At 40.8% G+C, this 18,926-nt stretch overlaps 1 protein-coding gene across 1 annotated transcript; it reads left to right on the forward strand.

The window, feature by feature from the left end:
• The first annotated feature begins 1,378 nt into the window (after nt 1-1,378).
• LOC139401971 (zinc finger protein 771-like) lies at nt 1,379-13,075 on the forward strand. Its single transcript, XM_071146000.1, has 2 exons — nt 1,379-2,004; nt 12,241-13,075. The coding sequence occupies exons 1-2, from the start codon at nt 1,632-1,634 to the stop codon at nt 13,014-13,016; spliced, it is 1,149 nt and encodes a 382-aa protein (XP_071002101.1). The 5' UTR covers nt 1,379-1,631; the 3' UTR covers nt 13,017-13,075.
• The last annotated feature ends 5,851 nt before the right edge of the window (nt 13,076-18,926 follow it).

An 18,926-nucleotide genomic window follows, 5' to 3' on the forward strand; every position in this document is an offset into this window, starting at 1 on the left:
AATGGAACACGAGTCACTTCTAATAATGGAACACGAGTCACTTCTAATAATGGAACACGAGTCACTTCTAATAATGGAACACGAGCCACTTCTAATAATGGAACACAAGCCACTTCTAATAATGGAACACGAGCCACTGGAACACGAGCCACTTCTAATAATGGAACACGAGCCACTTCTAATAATGGAACACAAGCTACTTCTAATAATGGAACACGAGCCACTGGAACACGAGCCACTGGAACACGAGCCACTTCTAATAATGGAACACAAGCCACTTCTAATAATGGAACACGAGCCACTTCTAATAATGGAACACAAGCCACTTCTAATAATGTTTGCATGCTGCTTTACTCCAGGTCTCAGTTGTAAAGGAGAACTTGTTCTCAACTAGCCTACCTGGTTAAATAAAGGTGAAATAAAAAAATACTAATCTCATATGTATATACTGTATTCTATTCTACTGTATTTAGTCAATGCATTACTCATCTCATATGTATATACTGTATTCTATTCTACTGTATTTAGTCAATGCATTACTCATCTCATATGTATATACTGTATTCTATTCTACTGTATTTAGTCAATGCCACTCTGACATCGCTTTTCCTAATATTTATATATTTCTTATTTCTATTATTTTACTTTTAGATGTGTGAATTGTTAGATACAACTATACTGTTGGAGCTAGGAACACAAGCATTTCGCTACACCCTTCAATAGCATCTGCTAAATATCTGTATGTGATTGTATTTTATTTTATGTATCTAATTATAGACAAGTTGACGAGCCTAACAAATAGCTTACCAAAATGTTGAAAATTGTAAGCCGGAACATATTGTAACAACCCTGGGTTTACAATCGCGGAAATTGACACTAACGTTCGAGCAAGCTTTTGCGGCACAGTCGATAGCGCGCCGGACTTCGGGCTAGAAGGTCGAGGGTTCGAGACCTGCTCCCTGCCTGTTTCATTACAATATCAATCAGGCAAACAAACACAAAATAATGTACCCCCTGTCAATTTTGTTTTATCTGACTGTAGTCTACGGCGTATTTCCTAATATTAGCGGGTTAGGGTTGTGTACGTGCCTCAGATGTTCACTTTTTTCACATGTAGTCGGGCGGTTGCGGATGAGCGATTATCAATTGCGGGTGAACAATCAGCTGACCCGCGCACCACTAGCCACCATACATTCAGATACTACGTCCACCTAGAGAAAATTATTATCTGTAAGAGCTACAGAGAAAACACGTCTGGTTGTTTTTACAATCATTTGTGTTGACGTTGTTTGCAGAATTATTTTTGTTTGTTAAACTGCGTTTCCAACTCCAGTCAGCAGATGGCGATGTGATTTTTTCAGGTGATGTTTCTCGAGTGACGTAAAATCTAGTGGAGGTTTCTTCAACAACCATCTCGGTAACTCGCTAGCAAACATGATAAATTGAAGCTCTTTGGACTAATTTAGTGTATATTAATCACAGTGTTTTAAACACACTGTATATGTATGTACTAGTTACTCCGTTTAATTTCATATTTACGTTATCAGCTATCTGGTTTGGTATTAAGTTAGCCCAGCACTAGGCTAGTCGCTAATGCTAAATAGCTAGCTAGCTAGCTCACGTCCCCGAACATGAGCTCACTAAAGTACTCTTCCTCTGCTAAAGAAAATGAGGTCTGCTGGACGGAGAAAGAAGCTCCAGGGCTGAACATTTACGTGAAAGGAGAAGAATTTACTGTAAAAGAAGAGGAATTGGAGGAAGCTATCACAGTGAAAGAAGAAGAACAGGACGTTACAGTGAAAGAAGAGGAAGAAGCTTTCAGAGTGAAAGAGGAGGGGAATGAACAGAAAGAGGAGGGTGCCGTGTTTGTAGTGAAAGAGGAGGAGGAGGTGACTGTCACATTGAAAGAAGAGGAGCAACTTTTTGAAATGAAGGAAGAGGGGGAGATTACTGTCACATTGGAGGAGGAGGAAGAAGACGAGACTGGAGTTCTGATGAACACCAGTGAGTACAGTCTTAATGTTTTTCTAGCTTCCAATTAGGCACATTCTTCTTCTCACGTGGGTAAAATCACTGGGGAAGCTGCCCTTCTCCTGACCAGGAGCAGTGTGTGGGTAAAACCACTGGGGAAGCTGCCCTTCTCCTGACCAGGAGCAGTGTGTGGGTAAAACCACTGGGGAAGCTGCCCTTCTCCTGACCAGGAGCAGTGTGTGGGTAAAACCACTGGGGAAGCTGCCCTTCTCCTAACAAGGAGCAGTGTGTGGGTAAAACCACTGGGGAAGCTGCCCTTCTCCTGACAAGGAGCAGTGTGTGGGTAAAACCACTGGGGAAGCTGCCCTTCTCCTGACCAGGAGCAGTGTGTGGGTAAAACCACTGGGGAAGCTGCCCTTCTCCTGACCAGGAGCAGTGTGTGGGTAAAACCACTGAGGAAACTTCCCCTCTCCTGTCTTGGAGCAGTGTGTGGGTAAAACCACTGAGGAAACTTCCCCTCTCCTGTCTTGGAGCAGCGTGTTGGTAAAACCACTGAGGAAACTTCCCCTCTCCTGTCTTGGAGCAGCGTGTTGGTAAAACCACTGAGGAAACTTCCCCTCTCCTGTCTTGGAGCAGCGTGTTGGTAAAATCACTGGGGAAGCTGCAGCTCTTCCTGTGTTTTTAGTACCCTACTTTCTCTTGTACACTATGTTGCCAACTCTTCCCCCAGGTCCTTAGTGTACAAGAGATTGTAGTGCACTATGTTTTCTGTCAATATACCGGGTAAAATATTCGTTAATTAACAACTCTAATGGGGGCCCTATAAAATCTGTGATTTTGTTTTTTACTTTCCCAAATTATTTTTTCTCTGTTTTACTTTTCTGGTTTTAGATTTGTTTGTTTTTTCATTCAAAATTACAATTGTTTTATAGAGAAACAACGAAACTGGATGTTCTGAGAATTTGTCAATGGTTAAATCACGTTAGAATAAAAAAAAAAAATAGGTCTGGAAGAAAACTGACATCCCCTTTAATTGTTCATCTGCCCCTTTAATTGCCTGTCGAGCGAGTGAGGAATGTTCCATCTAATGAGCCGTTCTACCGATGGTTCTGTACTGCTGCTACTCATTTCATGACAAAGTTATGCAAATAATGGATACAAATTATACACTTCCTCATGATATACTTCTGCCAGGTACTATTTGCATATTTGCAGTTAACGTTTCACTGAGAAAATGTTGGGGAAAGTATTTCCATCAACCCACAAAACGGTTATGACATCAACTTGCTTCAGGCAGAGTGATAGACAAACACGCGTACCACAGAGACAGACAGGGGCGATATTGCTGGAAATTAATTGGCAGATATTGTATAAGGCTTGGCTTTTAAAGCCAATAGTGTCTAACCAGAGGTGGGGATAATGTTGTGTTGTTTAGATAGCAGACACCTCAAGCTCCCAGCTACTACTTCAATCAAATTATTTATAAAGCCCTTCTTACATCAGCTGATGTCACAAAGTGCTGTACAGAAACCCAGCCTAAAACCACAAACAGCAAGCAATGCAGATGTAGAAGCACGGTGGCTAGGCAAAAACTCCCTAGAAAGGCCAGAACCTAGGAAGAAACCTAGAGAGGAACCAGGCTATGAGGGGTGGCCAGTCCTCTTCTGGCTGTGCTGGGTGGAGATAACAGAACATGGCCAAGATGTTCAAATGTTCATAGATGACCAGCAAGGTCAAATAATAATAATCACAGTGGTTTTCGAGGTTTCAACAGGTCAGCACCTCAGGAGTAAATGTCAGTTGGCTTTTCATAGCCGATCATTCAGAGGATCTCTACCCCTCCTGCTGTCTCATGAGAGTTGAAAACAGCAGGTCTGGGACATGTAGCACGTCCGGTGAACAGGTCAGGGTTCCATAGCCGCAGGCAGAACAGTTGAAACTGGAGCAGCAGCATGACCAGGTGGACTGGGGACAGCAAGGAGTCATCAGGCCAGGTAGTCCCGAGGCATGGCCCTAGGGCTCAGGTCCTCCAAGAGAGAGAGAGAGAATTAGAGAGAGCATACTTAAATTCACACAGGACACCGGATAAGACAGGAGAAATATTCCAGATATAACAGACTGACCCTAGCCCCTGACACATAAACTACTGCAGCATAAATACTGGAAGCTGAAACAGGAGGGGTCAGGAGACACTGTGGCCCCATCCAACGATACCCCCAGACAGGGCCAAACAGGCAGGATATAATCCCACCCACTTTGCCAAAGGACAGCCCCCACACCACTAGAGGGATATCTTCAACCACCAACTTACCATACTGAGGTAAGGCCGAGTATAGCCCACAAAGATCTGTCACGGCACAACCCAAGGGGGGGTGCCAACCCGGACAGGAAGACCACGTCTTAGCATACCTCTTCAATGAAGGTCATAGGATGATGAGAGTGGCACGTCTAGAATCCGATCCAAGTTTACCCTTTCTGCCAATCATACCCCACTCTACCATGAGACAGACATATCTTGGTCATTGATCAAAAGACAAAAAGGTTTGATTTTGATCGATATTTGAAATCTTACAAACAGGTTTGAAATTCTGCGTTATTTGTTTTTTTTAAATCTCAATGGTATTGTTAGGTCCTTCGTATTTTAGCTATAAGCTAAGACAGACTGATCTGATTGAAATATCTATGGTGTTGTTAGGTCCTTCGTATTTTAGCTATAAGCTAAGACAGACTGATCTGATTGAAATCTCTATGGTGTTAGGTCCTTCGTATTTTAGCTATAAGCTAAGACAGACTGATCTGATTGAAATCTCTATGGTGTTGTTAGGTCCTTCGTATTTTAGCTATAAGGTAAGACAGACTGATCTGAGTGAAATATCTATGGTGTTGTTAGGTCCTTCGTATTTTAGCTATAAGCTAAGACAGACTGATCTGAGTGAAATCTCTATGGTGTTGTTAGGTCCTTCGTATTTTAGCTATAAGGTAAGACAGACTGATCTGAGTGAAATATCTATGGTGTTGTTAGGTCCTTCGTATTTTAGCTATAAGCTAAGACAGACTGATCTGAGTGAAATATCTATGGTGTTGTTAGGTCCTTCGTATTTTAGCTATAAGCTAAGACAGACTGATCTGAGTGAAATCTCTATGGTGTTGTTAGGTCCTTCGTATTTTAGCTATAAGGTAAGACAGACTGATCTGAGTGAAATCTCTATGGTGTTGTTAGGTCCTTCGTATTTTAGCTATAAGCTAAGACAGACTGATCTGAGTGAAATCTCTATGGTGTTGTTAGGTCCTTCGTATTTTAGCTATAAGCTAAGACAGACTGATCTGAGTGAAATCTCTATGGTGTTGTTAGGTCCTTCGTATTTTAGCTATAAGGTAAGACAGACTGATCTGAGTGAAATATCTATGGTGTTGTTAGGTCCTTCGTATTTTAGCTATAAGCTAAGACAGACTGATCTGAGTGAAATATCTATGGTGTTGTTAGGTCCTTCGTATTTTAGCTATAAGCTAAGACAGACTGATCTGAGTGAAATCTCTATGGTGTTGTTAGGTCCTTCGTATTTTAGCTATAAGGTAAGACAGACTGATCTGAGTGAAATCTCTATGGTGTTGTTAGGTCCTTCGTATTTTAGCTATAAGCTAAGACAGACTGATCTGAGTGAAATCTCTATGGTGTTGTTAGGTCCTTCGTATTTTAGCTATAAGCTAAGACAGACTGATCTGAGTGAAATCTCTATGGTGTTGTTAGGTCCTTCGTATTTTAGCTATAAGCTAAGACAGACTGATCTGAGTGAAATATCTATGGTGTTGTTAGGTCCTTCGTATTTTAGCTATAAGGTAAGACAGACTGATCTGATTGAAATATCTATGGTATTGTTAGGTCCTTCGTATTTTAGCTATAAGGTAAGACAGACTGATCTGATTGAAATATCTATGGTGTTGTTAGGTCCTTCGTATTTTAGCTATAAGGTAAGACAGACTGATCTGAGTGAAATATCTATGGTGTTGTTAGGTCCTTCGTATTTTAGCTATAAGGTAAGACAGACTGATCTGAGTGAAATATCTATGGTATTGTTAGGTCCTTCGTATTTTAGCTATAAGGTAAGACAGACTGATCTGATTGAAATATCTATGGTGTTGTTAGGTCCTTCGTATTTTAGCTATAAGGTAAGACAGACTGATCTGAGTGAAATATCTATGGTATTGTTAGGTCCTTCGTATTTTAGCTATAAGGTAAGACAGACTGATCTGATTGAAATATCTATGGTGTTGTTAGGTCCTTCGTATTTTAGCTATAAGGTAAGACAGACTGATCTGAGTGAAATATCTATGGTGTTGTTAGGTCCTTCGTATTTTAGCTATAAGGTAAGACAGACTGATCTGAGTGAAATATCTATGGTGTTGTTAGGTCCTTCGTATTTTAGCTATAAGGTAAGACAGACTGATCTGAGTGAAATATCTATGGTGTTGTTAGGTCCTTCGTATTTTAGCTATAAGCTAAGACAGACTGATCTGAGTGAAATATCTATGGTGTTGTTAGGTCCTTCGTATTTTAGCTATAAGCTAAGACAGACTGATCTGAGTGAAATATCTATGGTGTTGTTAGGTCCTTCGTATTTTAGCTATAAGGTAAGACAGACTGATCTGAGTGAAATATCTATGGTATTGTTAGGTCCTTCGTATTTTAGCTATAAGGTAAGACAGACTGATCTGATTGAAATATCTATGGTGTTGTTAGGTCCTTCGTATTTTAGCTATAAGGTAAGACAGACTGATCTGAGTGAAATATCTATGGTGTTGTTAGGTCCTTCGTATTTTAGCTATAAGGTAAGACAGACTGATCTGAGTGAAATATCTATGGTGTTGTTAGGTCCTTCGTATTTTAGCTATAAGGTAAGACAGACTGATCTGAGTGAAATATCTATGGTGTTGTTAGGTCCTTCGTATTTTAGCTATAAGCTAAGACAGACTGATCTGAGTGAAATATCTATGGTGTTGTTAGGTCCTTCGTATTTTAGCTATAAGCTAAGACAGACTGATCTGAGTGAAATATCTATGGTGTTGTTAGGTCCTTCGTATTTTAGCTATAAGCTAAGACAGACTGATCTGAGTGAAATATCTATGGTGTTGTTAGGTCCTTCGTATTTTAGCTATAAGCTAAGACAGACTGATCTGAGTGAAATCTCTATGGTGTTGTTAGGTCCTTCGTATTTTAGCTATAAGGTAAGACAGACTGATCTGAGTGAAATATCTATGGTGTTGTTAGGTCCTTCGTATTTTAGCTATAAGGTAAGACAGACTGATCTGAGTGAAATCTCTATGGTGTTGTTAGGTCCTTCGTATTTTAGCTATAAGGTAAGACAGACTGATCTGAGTGAAATCTCTATGGTGTTGTTAGGTCCTTCGTATTTTAGCTATAAGCTAAGACAGACTGATCTGAGTGAAATCTCTATGGTGTTGTTAGGTCCTTCGTATTTTAGCTATAAGGTAAGACAGACTGATCTGAGTGAAATCTCTATGGTGTTGTTAGGTCCTTCGTATTTTAGCTATAAGCTAAGACAGACTGATCTGAGTGAAATCTCTATGGTGTTGTTAGGTCCTTCGTATTTTAGCTATAAGCTAAGACAGACTGATCTGAGTGAAATCTCTATGGTGTTGTTAGGTCCTTCGTATTTTAGCTATAAGCTAAGACAGACTGATCTGAGTGAAATATCTATGGTGTTGTTAGGTCCTTCGTATTTTAGCTATAAGGTAAGACAGACTGATCTGATTGAAATATCTATGGTATTGTTAGGTCCTTCGTATTTTAGCTATAAGGTAAGACAGACTGATCTGATTGAAATATCTATGGTGTTGTTAGGTCCTTCGTATTTTAGCTATAAGGTAAGACAGACTGATCTGAGTGAAATATCTATGGTGTTGTTAGGTCCTTCGTATTTTAGCTATAAGGTAAGACAGACTGATCTGAGTGAAATATCTATGGTATTGTTAGGTCCTTCGTATTTTAGCTATAAGGTAAGACAGACTGATCTGATTGAAATATCTATGGTGTTGTTAGGTCCTTCGTATTTTAGCTATAAGGTAAGACAGACTGATCTGAGTGAAATATCTATGGTATTGTTAGGTCCTTCGTATTTTAGCTATAAGGTAAGACAGACTGATCTGATTGAAATATCTATGGTGTTGTTAGGTCCTTCGTATTTTAGCTATAAGGTAAGACAGACTGATCTGAGTGAAATATCTATGGTGTTGTTAGGTCCTTCGTATTTTAGCTATAAGGTAAGACAGACTGATCTGAGTGAAATATCTATGGTGTTGTTAGGTCCTTCGTATTTTAGCTATAAGGTAAGACAGACTGATCTGAGTGAAATATCTATGGTGTTGTTAGGTCCTTCGTATTTTAGCTATAAGCTAAGACAGACTGATCTGAGTGAAATATCTATGGTGTTGTTAGGTCCTTCGTATTTTAGCTATAAGCTAAGACAGACTGATCTGAGTGAAATATCTATGGTGTTGTTAGGTCCTTCGTATTTTAGCTATAAGGTAAGACAGACTGATCTGAGTGAAATATCTATGGTATTGTTAGGTCCTTCGTATTTTAGCTATAAGGTAAGACAGACTGATCTGATTGAAATATCTATGGTGTTGTTAGGTCCTTCGTATTTTAGCTATAAGGTAAGACAGACTGATCTGAGTGAAATATCTATGGTGTTGTTAGGTCCTTCGTATTTTAGCTATAAGGTAAGACAGACTGATCTGAGTGAAATATCTATGGTGTTGTTAGGTCCTTCGTATTTTAGCTATAAGGTAAGACAGACTGATCTGAGTGAAATATCTATGGTGTTGTTAGGTCCTTCGTATTTTAGCTATAAGCTAAGACAGACTGATCTGAGTGAAATATCTATGGTGTTGTTAGGTCCTTCGTATTTTAGCTATAAGCTAAGACAGACTGATCTGAGTGAAATATCTATGGTGTTGTTAGGTCCTTCGTATTTTAGCTATAAGCTAAGACAGACTGATCTGAGTGAAATATCTATGGTGTTGTTAGGTCCTTCGTATTTTAGCTATAAGCTAAGACAGACTGATCTGAGTGAAATCTCTATGGTGTTGTTAGGTCCTTCGTATTTTAGCTATAAGGTAAGACAGACTGATCTGAGTGAAATATCTATGGTGTTGTTAGGTCCTTCGTATTTTAGCTATAAGGTAAGACAGACTGATCTGAGTGAAATCTCTATGGTGTTGTTAGGTCCTTCGTATTTTAGCTATAAGGTAAGACAGACTGATCTGAGTGAAATCTCTATGGTGTTGTTAGGTCCTTCGTATTTTAGCTATAAGCTAAGACAGACTGATCTGAGTGAAATCTCTATGGTGTTGTTAGGTCCTTCGTATTTTAGCTATAAGGTAAGACAGACTGATCTGAGTGAAATCTCTATGGTGTTGTTAGGTCCTTCGTATTTTAGCTATAAGCTAAGACAGACTGATCTGAGTGAAATCTCTATGGTGTTGTTAGGTCCTTCGTATTTTAGCTATAAGGTAAGACAGACTGATCTGAGTGAAATCTCTATGGTGTTGTTAGGTCCTTCGTATTTTAGCTATAAGCTAAGACAGACTGATCTGAGTGAAATATCTATGGTGTTGTTAGGTCCTTCGTATTTTAGCTATAAGGTAAGACAGACTGATCTGATTGAAATATCTATGGTGTTGTTAGGTCCTTCGTATTTTAGCTATAAGGTAAGACAGACTGATCTGATTGAAATATCTATGGTGTTGTTAGGTCCTTCGTATTTTAGCTATAAGCTAAGACAGACTGATCTGAGTGAAATATCTATGGTGTTGTTAGGTCCTTCGTATTTTAGCTATAAGGTAAGACAGACTGATCTGAGTGAAATATCTATGGTATTGTTAGGTCCTTCGTATTTTAGCTATAAGGTAAGACAGACTGATCTGATTGAAATATCTATGGTGTTGTTAGGTCCTTCGTATTTTAGCTATAAGGTAAGACAGACTGATCTGAGTGAAATATCTATGGTGTTGTTAGGTCCTTCGTATTTTAGCTATAAGGTAAGACAGACTGATCTGAGTGAAATATCTATGGTGTTGTTAGGTCCTTCGTATTTTAGCTATAAGGTAAGACAGACTGATCTGAGTGAAATATCTATGGTGTTGTTAGGTCCTTCGTATTTTAGCTATAAGCTAAGACAGACTGATCTGAGTGAAATATCTATGGTGTTGTTAGGTCCTTCGTATTTTAGCTATAAGCTAAGACAGACTGATCTGAGTGAAATATCTATGGTGTTGTTAGGTCCTTCGTATTTTAGCTATAAGCTAAGACAGACTGATCTGAGTGAAATATCTATGGTGTTGTTAGGTCCTTCGTATTTTAGCTATAAGCTAAGACAGACTGATCTGAGTGAAATCTCTATGGTGTTGTTAGGTCCTTCGTATTTTAGCTATAAGGTAAGACAGACTGATCTGAGTGAAATATCTATGGTGTTGTTAGGTCCTTCGTATTTTAGCTATAAGGTAAGACAGACTGATCTGAGTGAAATCTCTATGGTGTTGTTAGGTCCTTCGTATTTTAGCTATAAGGTAAGACAGACTGATCTGAGTGAAATCTCTATGGTGTTGTTAGGTCCTTCGTATTTTAGCTATAAGCTAAGACAGACTGATCTGAGTGAAATCTCTATGGTGTTGTTAGGTCCTTCGTATTTTAGCTATAAGGTAAGACAGACTGATCTGAGTGAAATCTCTATGGTGTTGTTAGGTCCTTCGTATTTTAGCTATAAGCTAAGACAGACTGATCTGAGTGAAATCTCTATGGTGTTGTTAGGTCCTTCGTATTTTAGCTATAAGGTAAGACAGACTGATCTGAGTGAAATCTCTATGGTGTTGTTAGGTCCTTCGTATTTTAGCTATAAGCTAAGACAGACTGATCTGAGTGAAATATCTATGGTGTTGTTAGGTCCTTCGTATTTTAGCTATAAGGTAAGACAGACTGATCTGATTGAAATATCTATGGTGTTGTTAGGTCCTTCGTATTTTAGCTATAAGGTAAGACAGACTGATCTGATTGAAATATCTATGGTGTTGTTAGGTCCTTCGTATTTTAGCTATAAGCTAAGACAGACTGATCTGAGTGAAATATCTATGGTGTTGTTAGGTCCTTCGTATTTTAGCTATAAGGTAAGACAGACTGATCTGAGTGAAATCTCTATGGTGTTGTTAGGTCCTTCGTATTTTAGCTATAAGCTAAGACAGACTGATCTGATTGAAATATCTATGGTGTTGTTAGATCCTTCGTATTTTAGCTATAAGGTAAGACAGACTGATCTGAGTGAAATCTCTATGGTGTTGTTAGGTCCTTCGTATTTTAGCTATAAGGTAAGACAGACTGATCTGAGTGAAATCTCTATGGTGTTGTTAGGTCCTTCGTATTTTAGCTATAAGGTAAGACAGACTGATCTGAGTGAAATCTCTATGGTATTGTTAGGTCCTTCGTATTTTAGCTATAAGGTAAGACAGACTGATCTGAGTGAAATATCTATGGTGTTGTTAGATCCTTCGTATTTTAGCTATAAGGTAAGACAGACTGATCTGAGTGAAATCTCTATGGTGTTGTTAGGTCCTTCGTATTTTAGCTATAAGGTAAGACAGACTGATCTGAGTGAAATATCTATGGTGTTGTTAGATCCTTCGTATTTTAGCTATAAGGTAAGACAGACTGATCTGAGTGAAATATCTATGGTGTTGTTAGATCCTTCGTATTTTAGCTATAAGCTAAGACAGACTGATCTGAGTGAAATATCTATGGTGTTGTTAGGTCCTTCGTATTTTATCTATAAGCTAAGACAGACTGATCTGAGTGAAATCTCTATGGTACTGCATCATATATCCTTTAATTACAACCATCTCATGTCTGATTTCATGACATTTGGTTGAAGTCTTGCCTTTTCAGGGGACAGAATTAAGACCATTCAGAATCATATTGCTCATTTGATTATTCTGGATATTTATTTTTATTTTTTTTAATGACCTCAGGTTATTGAGCGATCTAGTCTGGATTAAACCTCAGAGAAGACAGTTAGATATGTTGTGAAGATGTGGAGGTTTTATTCGGGGCTCATATCCACAAAGCGTGCTGAAAAGCGCATTGACTTTTATATAATAATGAATTAGATTGTATGGAAAGATCAGCATTCCTACAATGAGACGCTCTGTGAATATGGGCCCAGGTCTCCCTGTTTACTAAATACTGTCTGTCTTTGGCAGGAGAGAGACTAGACTTTCATCCTGACAGCGGGAAGAGTCCTTCAGGGGAACCAGACCCAGAGACGTCTAAACCAGCAAGACGACACCACTGCTCCCTATGTGGAAAGAGTTTTTCTAGGTTAGGAAGCCTGAAATCACACGAAAGAATACACACAGGAGAGAAGCCTTACCACTGCACTCAATGTGGAAATAGATTTACCTCTTTAGGGACCCTGAAAGATCACGTAAGAAAACATACAGGAGAGAAGCCCCACCAATGCTCCCAGTGTGAAAAGAGTTTCCCCCGGTTATGGGACCTGAAATCACATGAGAGGACACACACAGGAGAGAAGCCTTACCCCTGCTCCCAGTGTGGAAAGAGTTTTTCCACATCAGGGTCCCTGAAAAACCATGAGCAAACACATTCCGTAGAAAAGATTTTCCGCTGTTCACATTGTGACAAGAGTTTTAGGAATTTACAGTACCTGAAAAGGCACGAGAAAAGACATACGCGGGAGAAGACTTTTCACTGCTCCCACTGTGGAATTAAATTTACCTTGTTTCAGCAACTGAAAAAGCATGAGAGAATCCACAGCGGAGAGAAACGTTACGAATGCTCCCAGTGTGGGAAGATATTTACCCAGTTAGGGCACCTGAAAGACCACGAGGTAACACACACGGGGGAGAAGCCTTACCACTGCGCCCAGTGTGGAAAGGAATATAACACGTCAAATGGACTGAAAGTTCATGAGAGAACACACATACTGCTCCCACACTTGTCTCATATTTTTGACTGAGAAATTGTGCTTTTGTGTTTATGCTAAATGAAATCAAACCGTATAAAGTGCATTCCAAATTACATTTGTATGTTTTTTTTATTTAAACTCATGAACTGAATATGGTGTCTGTGTTACAGTTTTCTTCCGTCGAAGGAGAGGCGAACCAAAATGCAGCGTGGTTATTTCAATACATGTTTAATAAAATATAAATATATGAACAATACAAAACAATAAACGTAACTTGAGAACCTAAACCTTAAACACCTGCCTCTGACTGAGAAACACTTCCAAATCAAATCAATCAAATCAAATTTTATTTGTCACATACACATGGTTAGCAGATGTTAATGCGAGTGTAGCGAAATGCTTGTGCTTCTAGTTCCGACAATGCAGTAATAACAAGTAATCTAACTAACAATTCCAAAACTACTGTCTTGTACACAGTGTAAGGGGATAAAGAATATGTACATAAGGATATATGAATGAGTGATGATACAGAGCAGCATAGGCAAGATACAGTAGATGGTATCGGGTACAGTATGTACAAATGAGATGAGTATGTAAACCAAGTGGCATAGTATAGTATAAAGTGGCTAGTGATACATGTATTACATAAGGATACCGTCGATGATATAGAGTACAGTATATACGTATGCGTATGAGATGAATAATGTAGGGTAAGTAACATTTATATAAGGTAGCATTGTTTAAAGTGGCTAGTGATATATTTACATCATTTCCCATCAATTCCCATTATTAAAGTGGCTGGAGTTGAGTCAGTGTCAGTGTGTTGGCAGCAGCCACTCAGTGTTAGTGGTGGCTGTTTAACAGTCTGATGGCCTTGAGATAGAAGCTGTTTTTCAGTCTCTCGGTCCCAGCTTTGATGCACCTGTACTGACCTCGCCTTCTGGATGATAGCGGGGTGAACAGGCAGTGGCTCGGGTGGTTGATGTCCTTGATGATCTTTATGGCCTTCCTGTGACATCGGGTGGTGTAGGTGTCCTGGAGGGCAGGTAGTTTGCCCCCGGTGATGCGTTGTGCAGACCTCACTACCCTCTGGAGAGCCTTACGGTTGAGGGCGGTGCAGTTGCCATACCAGGCGGTGATACAGCCCGCCAGGATGCTCTCGATTGTGCATCTGTAGAAGTTTGTGAGTGCTTTTGGTGACAAGCCGAATTTCTTCAGCCTCCTGAGGTTGAAGAGGCGCTGCTGCGCCTTCTTCACGATGCTGTCTGTGTGAGTGGACCAATTCAGTTTGTCTGTGATGTGTATGCCGAGGAACTTAAAACTTGCTACCCTCTCCACTACTGTTCCATCGATGTGGATAGGGGGGTGTTCCCTCTGCTGTTTCCTGAAGTCCACAATCATCTCCTTAGTTTTGTTGACGTTGAGTGTGAGGTTGTTTTCCTGACACCACACTCCGAGGGCCCTCACCTCCTCCCTGTAGGCCGTCTCATCGTTGTTGGTAATCAAGCCTACCACTGTTGTGTCGTCCGCAAACTTGATGATTGAGTTGGAGGCGTGCGTGGCCACGCAGTCGTGGGTGAACAGGGAGTACAGGAGAGGGCTCAGAACGCAACCTTGTGGGGCCCCAGTGTTGAGGATCAGCGGGGAGGAGATGTTGTTGCCTACCCTCACCACCTGGGGGCGGCCCGTCAGGAAGTCCAGTACCCAGTTGCACAGGGCGGGGTCGAGACCCAGGGTCTCGAGCTTGATGACGAGCTTGGAGGGTACTATGGTGTTGAATGCCGAGCTGTAGTCGATGAACAGCATTCTCACATAGGTATTCCTCTTGTCCAGATGGGTTAGGGCAGTGTGCAGTGTGGTTGAGATTGCATCGTCTGTGGACCTATTAGGGCGGTAAGCAAATTGGAGTGGGTCTAGGGTGTCAGGTAGGGTGGAGGTGATATGGTCCTTGACTAGTCTCTCAAAGCACTTCATGATGACGGATGTGAGTGCTACGGGGCGGTAGTCATTTAGCTCAGTTACCTTAGCTTTCTTGGGAACAGGAACAATGGTGGCCCTCTTGAAGCATGTGGGAACAGCAGACTGGTATAGGGATTGATTGAATATGTCCGTAAACACACCGGCCAGCTGGTCTGCGCATGCTCTGAGGGCGCGGCTGGGGATGCCATCTGGGCCTGCAGCCTTGCGAGGGTTAACACGTTTAAATGTCTTACTCACCTCGGCTGCAGTGAAGGAGAGACCGCATGTTTTCGTTGCAGGCCGTGTCAGTGGCACTGTATTGTCCTCAAAGCGGGCAAAAAAGTTATTTAGTCTGCCTGGGAGCAAGACATCCTGGTCCGTGACTGGGCTGGGTTTCTTCCTGTAGTCCGTGATTGACTGTAGACCCTGCCACATGCCTCTTGTGTCTGAGCCGTTGAATTGAGATTCTACTTTGTCTCTGTACTGGCGCTTAGCTTGTTTGATAGCCTTGCGGAGGGAATAGCTGCACTGTTTGTATTCGGTCATGTTACCAGACACCTTGCCCTGATTAAAAGCAGTGGTTCTCGCTTTCAGTTTCACACGAATGCTGCCATCAATCCACGGTTTCTGGTTAGGGAATGTTTTAATCGTTGCTATGGGAACGACATCTTCAACGCACGTTCTAATGAACTCGCACACCGAATCAGCGTATTCGTCAATGTTGTTATCTGACGCAATACGAAACATCTCCCAGTCCACGTGATGGAAGCAGTCTTGGAGTGTGGAGTCAGCTTGGTCGGACCAGCGTTGGACAGACCTCAGCGTGGGAGCCTCTTGTTTTAGTTTCTGTCTGTAGGCAGGGATCAACAAAATGGAGTCGTGGTCAGCTTTTCCGAAAGGGGGGCGGGGCAGGGCCTTATATGCGTCGCGGAAGTTAGAGTAACAATGGTCCAAGGTCTTTCCTCCCCTGGTTGCGCAATCGATATGCTGATAAAATTTGGGGAGTCTTGTTTTCAGATTAGCCTTGTTAAAATCCCCAGCTACAATGAATGCAGCCTCCGGATAAATTGTTTCCAGTTTGCAGAGAGTTAAATAAAGTTCGTTCAGAGCCATCGATGTGTCTGCTTGGGGGGGGATATATACGGCTGTGATTATAATCGAAGAGAATTCTCTTGGTAGATAATGCGGTCTACATTTGATTGTGAGGAATTCTAAATCAGGTGAACAGAAGGATTTGAGTTCCTGTATGTTTCTTTCATCGCACCATGTCACGTTAGTCATAAGGCATACGCCCCCGCCCCTCTTTTTACCAGAAAGATGTTTTTTCCTGTCTGCGCGATGCGTGGAGAAACCTGTTGGCTGCACCGCTTCGGATTGCGTCTCTCCAGTAAGCCACGTTTCCGTGAAGCAAAGAACGTTACAGTCTCTGATGTCCCTCTGGAATGCTACCCTTGCTCGGATTTCATCAACCTTGTTGTCAAGAGACTGGACATTGGCAAGAAGAATGCTAGGGAGTGGTGCGCGCTGTGCCCTTCTCCGGAGTCTGACCAGAAGACCGCCTCGTTTCCCTCTCTTTCGGAGTCGTTTTTTTGGGTCGCTGCATAGGATCCACTCCGTTGTCCTGTTTGTAAGGCAGAACACAGGATCCGCGTCGCGAAAAACATATTCTTGGTCGTACTGATGGTGAGTTGATGCTGATCTTATATTCAGTAGTTCTTCTCGACTGTATGTAATGAAACCTAAGATGACCTGGGGTACTAATGTAAGAAATAACACGTAAAAAAACAAAAAACTGCATAGTTTCCTAGGAACGCGAAGCGAGGCGGCCATCTCTGTCGGCGCCGGAAGTAGTCTGAGGCAACTTCAGGCAACCATAGACTTCAGGCAACTTCAGGCAACCATAGACTTTTCTAGACAGCCCCACTATACCACAATCCCAATACCTACAAAAACCCCAAGACAAAACACACCACATAATTAACCCATGTCACACCCTGGCCTGACCAAAATAATAAAGAAAACACAGAATACAGAACACAATACTAAGACCAGGGCGTGACAGTCTGTCAGTTGGAAAGTAGAGTTTTGAATGTAGACCTGATTAAACTTTTTTAACCTCTGGTTGTGTATGTCAGTTTAAAAGTAGAGTTTGTCTGTTTGAATGTAGATGCTCTGTGATTAAATTCTAATTTTCAAACTCTGGCTGTGTTTTCTTTCTGTGTGTGTTTGTATCTGTGTGCGTCATTCCTCCAGCACTACACATAATCGTGTGCTATGTGGTATTTTCTCCGTTGTTGATATTTGCTATGGTGGCTCACTCTGACATTTGTATCTAACAGAGTGTGGCTTTAAAGGGGCAGATGGCGTTGCACCCGCTTTGCTGCTATAACAGCCTCCATCCACTCTTCTGGGAAGGCTTTCCACTAGATGTTGGAACATTGCTGCTATAACAGCCTCCACTCTTCTGGGAAGGCTTTCCACTAGATGTTGGAACATTGCTGCTATAACTGCCTCCACTCTTCAGGGAAGGCTTTCCACTAGATGTTGGAACATTGCTTCTAATCAATAGATACATATTCATGTATAAGTCCATAGGATGCCACCTTTACAAGTCAGTTATATTTGTCAAGAATCAATAGATACATATTAATGTATAAGTCCATAGGATGCCACCTTTACAAGTCAGTTATATTTGTCAAGAATCAATAGATACATATTAATGTATAAGTCCATAGGATGCCACCTTTACAAAAAGTCAGTTATATTCTTGAAGAATCAAGGGGTACATATCATCAATGTATCAGTCCAACAATGGATGTAGCAACGGCAGATTGCCCCTTTAAAGCCAACATCTCTGAACACAGTATTCCCTTAAAGTCACACTCTGTTAGATGTGAACACAGTATTCCCTTAAAGTCACACTCTGTTAGATGTGAACACAGTATTCCCTTAAAGTCACACTCTGTTAGATGTGAACACAGTATTCCCTTAAAGTCACACTCTGTTAGATGTGAACACAGTATTCCCTTAAAATCACACTCTGTTAGATGTGAACACAGTATTCCCTTAAAATCACACTCTGTAACACACAAATATCAGAGTGAGCCACCAAAAAAAATATAAACAATGGAGATAATAACATATAGAATGAATGTAGCCCCGTGAGTCCAACAGAAAACACAGAGTCCATTGTCTTATATTACCTATGGAGAGTCTGCAACGCCTTTCAAATGATTCACCTTTTGTTGCCTTATTGCTTGGAATTCTCTTTAATTACTTGTTACTCTTTAATTACTTGTATTTTTTGAAACTGCACTGTCGGTTAGGGACTCGTAAGTAAGCATTTCACTGTAAGGTCTGTTGTATTCGACGCATGTGACAAATACAATTTTATTTGTTTTGATTTGGAATTAAAATGCATTCAAATATTATTTTTTTCTCCATTGATCTACACATCCTCCTACCCCACAACTTCCTAGTGAATTTTTTAAAATTATTATTATTTATTTTTTGAAAATCAATAAAAAAACATTTAAGTTGAAATAGCTTGGTCGGATAAGTGTCCACCTTGTAATAGCGAAAAGCTAAAAAGCACAAAAAGCTTATTTCTCTCAAATTGTGTGCACAAATTTGTTTATATCCCTATTAGTGAGCATTTCTCCTTTGCCAAGATAATCCATCCACCTGACAGGTGTGGCATTTCAAGAAGCTGATTATTTAACAGTGTGATCATTACACAGGTGCACCTTGTGCTGAGGACAATAAAAGGCCACTTTAAAATCTGCCGTTTTGTCACAAACCACAGCGTGAAAATGGCACACTGACTGCAGGAATGCCGACCAGAGTTGTTGACAGAATTTAATGTTCATTTCTCTACCATAAGCCGCCTCCAACGTTGTTTTACAGCATTCGGCAGTACGTCCAACCGGCCTCACAACTGCAGACCACGTGTAACCACACCAGCCCAGGTACTCCACATTCGGCTTCTTCACCTGTGGGATT

The sequence above is a fragment of the Oncorhynchus clarkii genome, unplaced genomic scaffold (genome assembly GCF_045791955.1).
Source record: "Oncorhynchus clarkii lewisi isolate Uvic-CL-2024 unplaced genomic scaffold, UVic_Ocla_1.0 unplaced_contig_3032_pilon_pilon, whole genome shotgun sequence".
NCBI classification, from domain to species: Eukaryota; Metazoa; Chordata; class Actinopteri; order Salmoniformes; family Salmonidae; genus Oncorhynchus; species Oncorhynchus clarkii.

Bases quoted from the DNA above. Each gene is read 5' to 3' on its own strand.
- LOC139401971 (XM_071146000.1), top strand. From the start codon at position 1,632: ATGAGCTCACTAAAGTACTCTTCCTCTGCTAAAGAAAATGAGGTCTGC. The intron at 2,005-12,240 runs GTGAGTACAGTC...TGTCTTTGGCAG, and splicing joins TGGAGTTCTGATGAACACCA to GAGAGAGACTAGACTTTCAT.